At 39.7% G+C, this 6,633-nt stretch overlaps 1 protein-coding gene across 1 annotated transcript; it reads left to right on the forward strand.

Moving 5' to 3' along the window:
• The first annotated feature begins 687 nt into the window (after positions 1–687).
• On the forward strand, positions 688–3,447 carry LOC113010332 (uncharacterized). The gene is made up of 4 exons (XM_026149370.1): positions 688–956; positions 2,268–2,579; positions 2,712–2,786; positions 3,140–3,447. Exons 1-4 carry the CDS (start codon positions 812–814, stop codon positions 3,286–3,288), a joined length of 681 nt encoding a protein of 226 aa, XP_026005155.1. The 5' UTR covers positions 688–811; the 3' UTR covers positions 3,289–3,447.
• Positions 3,448–6,633: the final 3,186 nt, after the last annotated feature.

Here is a 6,633-nt window from a genome sequence, read left to right on the forward strand (position 1 = left end):
CTTATGTAACATGGTAGACTAATGTGCCTGTGTTAATTCAGCTCCATATTATTGTGTGAAGTTGCACTGGGTTGGGAGTGGTTGTGTGTCACATTTTTGGTGAGCCAGTGGCTGGAATGGGGTTGGACTAGAGGCAGGTGTACTTGATTGCACTGATACACTGGTCTACTTATAGCCCACACTACAAACACTGCTGTGTCGTTTTGTCTCTCTGTGCAGGTTTGTAATGTGATGAAATCAGATATGTTTGGGATGGATGGGTTTTGCGCTATGGATTTTATACTGAAGGTGTCATTTTGTATCTCTGTGCAGGCCAGGGCCTATTATATGCCACAGCCTAAAGGCAGCAGAGTTGCCGAGGCAGGAGTGACCACTGGCTATATGCTTGCAGGGTGGTGGGTCTCCGAGGAAAACTTCTAACCCTGTTAAAAGCAACACGTGGAGTGCAACTGGACGTGTGGCATAGCTGGCTCTGGCCTTGGGACTGTGTTTTTATTTGATTCATAAATGGGACACTGGACTGTTTTATCTTTTATCTCTTGATTTTTTTTGTCAATAAATTATCTTTTAGAATTTTATTGACTGTCATCTTTTTGCCCACGACTGAGACAGTTGGTCAGACCTAGAATCTTTCTTTGGGTGTGTTACACTTATATAGTGATTTTCTGTTTTCATGTGGACTAAAGTAGTGGACTGACCAACAGACTGACATTAACATCAGAGCCGTGCTGCTAGTGTGGCTAAAAGAAAAGAGAAGAAGAGACAGTCATGTTGATATGAACATTAGAGAAACACATCATGGAGCTGAAATATGATCCTGCTTCCTCATTTGGACTCATTCACCTCAGCTGACACGTTCAACAGCAGACAGGTTTTTGTAGCAGTCTGTCTCACTGTGGGAGGAACAGGATGGAGCTACCTCATCTTTGGCTCTGGAACTAAACTGTCTGTAACAGGTAAGAACAAACATTTATTTTCCTTCAGTTGTTTTATTGTAGAAGCTGAAAATGTGTTTAAAGTCAGTTTGTGCTGCTTCAGGCTTTACATGTTAGTTTTTCATCATTAGTAGAGAATTCATCTGCAGCCATTGTTACATAAGAAAAGCTCAATAATCTCTGAAAACATGTTGAAATCTCACTGAACAACTAAAGTTATTCTTTATTTCTGCAAATATTAGTGATGTTACAAATATTTAGGATTTGATCCTCTCAGTGATTCTGCTGGTTTTTAACACAAGATCATATTTGATGTTCAAATTAATACAGTAGCAGATTTGTAAATATGAATTTTGCTAAGAAGAAAATGTAGATATGTTTTTAATAGTGAACGATATAGCATGTTGGTCCAAAGAGTCTTTTTTGGAAAAACATTATTTTATTAATTGTCATAGATACTGATCAGTGAAATGTTAAACGTCTAAAATGTGATGAAAAATACTGGATAAAATATGAAATTGTTAATCAGGTTTTATGAGTCAAAATGACAAATAATAATGAAAGTTCAAAAATGTCAACTGTAAATACTACTTTGAAAAATATGTACAAGTAAATACACAATCATTCACAAAATGTAATTTTTTAATTAAAAATAATAATAAATTAAATCAAATGGCCGAAAAAAAGGATTTAATTATCTTTCAAATTTCAGCTAAGTTGCATTTAATTTTATTTAATAATTCATTTACATATGGAAGAAAATAATCAAACCAAATAATAAAATTAAAGCTGATCCAATTATTGCAGTAAAAGATTTAAGAATTTTAAAGTCTCTGAAAGAAGAATGTTATTTATTGTAACAAATATAAAACATGTCTTTAAAGACTATTTAAAATTTACATAATTTCAGTGCAGAATAAAGTTAAAAAAGGTTAATGGGTTTTATGGAAGAAGATCAACTCTGTTGAAATGTGTTTGGGATTGGAAATATATTTAAAAAGTTAAAGACAAATCTCTATATATACATTTAGAGTTGTGATAAATTACATTGTGAAGTAAAGCCAAGAAAATAAAAGAGAAGAAATACATTTTATTTCATGATGTAAAATCATGCTGAGTGTTCCTCATGTGAGCCATGATGACATGAGGTGATGACTGTGTTTGATATGAAGCTGAATCCAGTGTATGTAGTGAACTTTGTGCTGATGAGTAGTTTAGTGATCAGAGTCCATGTAGTTTCCAGGATCAGACTGAATGCAGTGCAGTGCTGGAAGCTGCTGCTGACTGTGTGAATGTGTGTCTGTGCTGCTTGTTGCTGCTGTCAAACTTCAGATGAGCAGGTAGTGAAGCCCGTGGTGAGCGTGTACCCAGCAGCATCCAGAGCCCACCTGGAGGGGAACAGCTCCCTGCTGTGTGTGGCCTCAGCCATGTTTCCTCCTCTGGTCCAGTTCTCCTGGAAAAGACAGAAGAAGAACGGCGGAGAAGCGGAGGAGCTGCCCCCTGCTGAGGGAGAGCAGCTGGAGCTCAGAGAGGCGGGACGCACCATTGCCATCAGGATGCTTGATGGGAGCCATTCTGACACATATAAATACAGCTGCTGGGTGAAGCACGAGGGGGGCACAGTGGAGGCCCGAACACAACAAGGTAATGAAGGCTTGCTGACTGTGTTCAGCAGTGATTCAGCTTCATGTGGAGATGCTGTCAAAGAGAGCAGAGCAGCAGAGGACTGACATTTCTCACTGCAGCTCCAAACATTTGACTCCTTTTCTGTTTCAGAGCTTCCAGCTCCAGCAGCCTCCTGTCCTCCAGAGAGAGAGCCAGCAGACCTGCCAGCTCTGCAGCCAGCTGACTGTAAGATCACCTGCTGCCTCTCTGCATGGACAGCTCCAATGTCCAATGAGGCAGCTGGAACAAGTTTAGGCTCTTAAAGTTGCACTAATTGATCAAATCTTCATCCAACAAGCTCTGATAAAGCCACTGTACACTAGCTGCTCAGCACCAAACAGCAGACAGACCATAATATGTCAGAGATCAGTTTGTTAGCTGCTTGTGGAGTTCTTCTGCCCCCAAGTGGACACAAACACTACATCAATTCATCCACTTGAAGAAGAAGCTGTGACTGTTTCTATTTGGACTTTTTCTCCTTGATCTGAGAGGAATAACCCGACTGTCTGTCTGTCTCTTTGTGTCTGTCTGTCCTTCAGTGTCCTTCCAGTCTCAGTGCAGGGTGAAGCTGCTCTGCCTGCTGTACACAGTGCTGATAGTGAAGAGTCTGGTGTACTGCTGTGGACTCTCTCTGCTGATGATGCTCACAAACAAGGGAGCGTCCACCAACTGCACACATGCTGACTGACTGTTTCCTGCTCGCCTTTTCTCACCATCACATCTCATCAATTCATCTCATTCATCACTTTGATCACAAATGTTAGTTATGATGTGTTGAGCTTATTTTGCCTTTTTCTTCAACAGTTAGAAGATCGTCTGAAATAAATACATCTTTACATGTATTGTTGCTCTGAGTTAGAATTCTTTTTGTGCTTATTGTGACTTTTATTGTAGTAACAAAAACCATCAGGAATATTTTTATCACAAGTTTTTGTTTGATTTTCAAATGTCAAACAGTGTAGTTGTGTTTGTGTGAACAATAAAGATTTGAAGATGAAGAGTTTGATTCTACTTTCATTGTGTGATCAACAACAACCCGTGTGAGTGAAGCACAAACTGACTGTATCCAAACTTGCTCTCCTGCAGCAGACGGGCTGTGTGGGTTTCTGCTCTGCAGCCTCCACACCGTTAGCTGTGGCTTTCACTTTAATAACACAATGACAGTTACAAGCAGGAACTCTGCTTCAAGAATGATTCCAGGAAGGATCTGTGTTCTTCACCTGTGAGAGAAACAGCTCAAATCCTCAACTCACAGCTGACAAATGAACTTTAATGGAATCAAAGGAGAGACCATGAAGCCCCTGCAGTCTGCTCAGCTCCCATTTTATTACCTGAGCTGAGTTTTTCATTCTGGATATCACACACGTAAGAACAGATCAAGTCTGAACAGCAAATGTTGGAGAATCATTTTGAAGTCTTGCTAAATGTCGTTATTATTACAAAAACTACTGAATGATTCAGAAAATCCTTTCCAACAAGCAGAAATATGCAAACAAAGTAGAAACAAGGCAACATGAGTCATTCAGATGCAGATAACATATTCTCCTTATTGTGAAGAACACAGTCATGAAATCTTTCTGTGTGTCATTCATTGAGTTGAAGTGCCTAATAGAAGAGGAAGAGCAGCAATAATCAATGATAGCTGAGACATTGAGAACATGGCTGTATGCCTGCTATCATAACAGCAAACAAAGCACACAAACAGCAAACACACAATAATGTGCTCGCAGCTTGTTGTGTGTTGTGTCATTTTTGACATTTCATGAAGTCACAACAATGTGTGCGACTCATTAAAGGAGTGTGTACGTGTCAGTCAGTGCTCTGTATTCATGTGTTCACCTCATTAAAGTCACTCAGACACTTTTCTCCTCCAAACTTACAGCACAGCTTCATATTTCACTGACTGATTCTTTGATTACATCCATTAAGGGTCACACAGTGAAATTAGTGCAAACTTACAAATGTGTTGCAACAATTTTGGCCTCCAAACTGAACTTTGAGACAAACAGTGAAGCTGTGAGCAAAAAGAGGCTCCAGTGTGTGTCATGGTGGAGGAAACTGTTGTATTCCCACATTCAAAACATGCTGATCTTATTGGATTTGTCCCTCAAAGTCTTTTTCCTCCTTTTTCTCTTCATCCAAATGTTCTAGCAGGCTGACTGTGAGTCCCTGTTGAACCTGTACAGCAGAAAGTAACAGCAGTCAGCGGCCTCCACTTGACTTCATGACTTCAACGCCTCGCACAGTCACTTTCACTTTCTTCCTTCTGTCTTTTAGTCCTAAAATGTAGAACAACACCAGATCCAAATATTTGTGTCCTTCACTCACATCTTCAAATGATCCCTTCCATATCAGAGATGATACAAAGGCAACATTTGTCTTATTTCTCTTTCAGGAATCAAAAAGTACTTTTGTACTGTTGTGTAAATGTGTGTGTAAAGGTGGATGACTGCCTGCTGCAGATGAAATCTAACCATGGCTACAAATAAATGAAGCTGACGTGAAACACAGCCCTGTTTTTATTACTGTTTATAGATATTAGAATTGATGATCATCATTTTAATGATTCTTAAAAAGGCTTTAATGAATCCTTCAGTCTGAAACCAACTTGGAACAAAACACATTAGAAGATGTGGGAAAGAACCACAGTGTGCACATATTTAAACACACAACAGAACCACAGTGTGCACATATTTAAACACACAACAGAACCACAGTGTGCACATATTTAAACACACAACAGAACCACAGTGTGCACATATTTAAACACACAACAGAACCACAGTGTGCACATATTTAAACACACAACAGAACCATAGTGTGCACATATTTAAACACACAACAGAACCACAGTGTGCACATATTTAAACACACAACAGAACCACAGTGTGCACATATTTAAACACACAACAGAACCACAGTGTGCACATATTTAAACACACAACAGAACCACATGTGTTTGTTTCAAATAAGATTTTTACTCTAAATGTTGTTAAATATGATTTTGTTTTTTTAACTACTTTGTGTGCAATTTATGAACTTCTAAAATATTTAACCATATTATCGTTTTTTTTAGATTTTTCTATTTATTTGTAGTTTAGTTATATTTAGTGTTTTCATCACAGCTGTTAAACCACAGATAACAGTGTGTGTTACTAAATTCACAGCAACATGAATGTTTCTGAGTGTTTGTGCATCATGTGACCCAGATTTTTGGATCTGCTGTCAGATTGAAATGAAGACGATGAAACCACAGCAGCTTCAGCTGAGCTGTCAATCAGCAGCAGCAGTCTTATCTGTGGGCCGCAGGGGCTGATGGGAGCTTTGAGGACCTGTTAGAAACCACGTGGCCCTCGTCTGATCTCACAGCTCGTCCTTGTTTGGCCTCAGCTGCATCAGAGCGCCACTTCTCCCCAGGTTCACCAGAGGAAACACCACTGCACAAAATGCTTTTCCTCCCAGCTGCTGCTCTGTGCTGTCTGTGTTCAGGTGAGTGTTTCCAGCCAATCAGGAGCCAACAAAGTCAACCTGTAACAAACACTGTCACACTAACCTTCATCTATCTGTCTGTGTCTCTACAGCACTGGTTACCATGGCAGCAGAACAGCTGATTCAGGACGATTTAACATTGACCAGGAGAGTTGGAGAAAGTGTCTCCTTCAGCTGTGGAGGAAATGAACAGTGTGCTGACAGGGATATAGACTGGTACCAGAAAAATGAAACATTCAGAATGATTCTGCGTATTGATACAAGAGATTGTAGTGTTACTTCAGGTTATGGTCATCCTCAGACAGATGATTTCTCAGTTGGAGATAAGCAAAATGGTTGTAAACTACAGATAGAGAAAATTAAACGCGATCATTCAGCCTCCTACTACTGCTCCTGTTATAAGCTTGCTCCCCACAGTGAGAAATGATCCCTGCAGCCTGAACAAAAACCAACAGATGAACAGATGTCAAACAGTGTCTGTGACAGGAAGAGAGCAGTAAACCACAGCCCAGCTTCACATGTTTCACCTCCATCTCAGAGTCAC

The sequence above is a fragment of the Astatotilapia calliptera genome, chromosome 18 (assembly GCF_900246225.1).
Source record: "Astatotilapia calliptera chromosome 18, fAstCal1.2, whole genome shotgun sequence".
Lineage (NCBI taxonomy): Eukaryota > Metazoa > Chordata > Actinopteri > Cichliformes > Cichlidae > Astatotilapia > Astatotilapia calliptera.

Bases quoted from the DNA above. Each gene is read 5' to 3' on its own strand.
- LOC113010332 (XM_026149370.1), top strand. From the start codon at position 812: ATGATCCTGCTTCCTCATTTGGACTCATTCACCTCAGCTGACACGTTC. The intron at 2,580-2,711 runs GTAATGAAGGCT...TTTCTGTTTCAG, and splicing joins GGAGGCCCGAACACAACAAG to AGCTTCCAGCTCCAGCAGCC. The intron at 2,787-3,139 runs GTAAGATCACCT...TCTGTCCTTCAG, and splicing joins AGCTCTGCAGCCAGCTGACT to TGTCCTTCCAGTCTCAGTGC.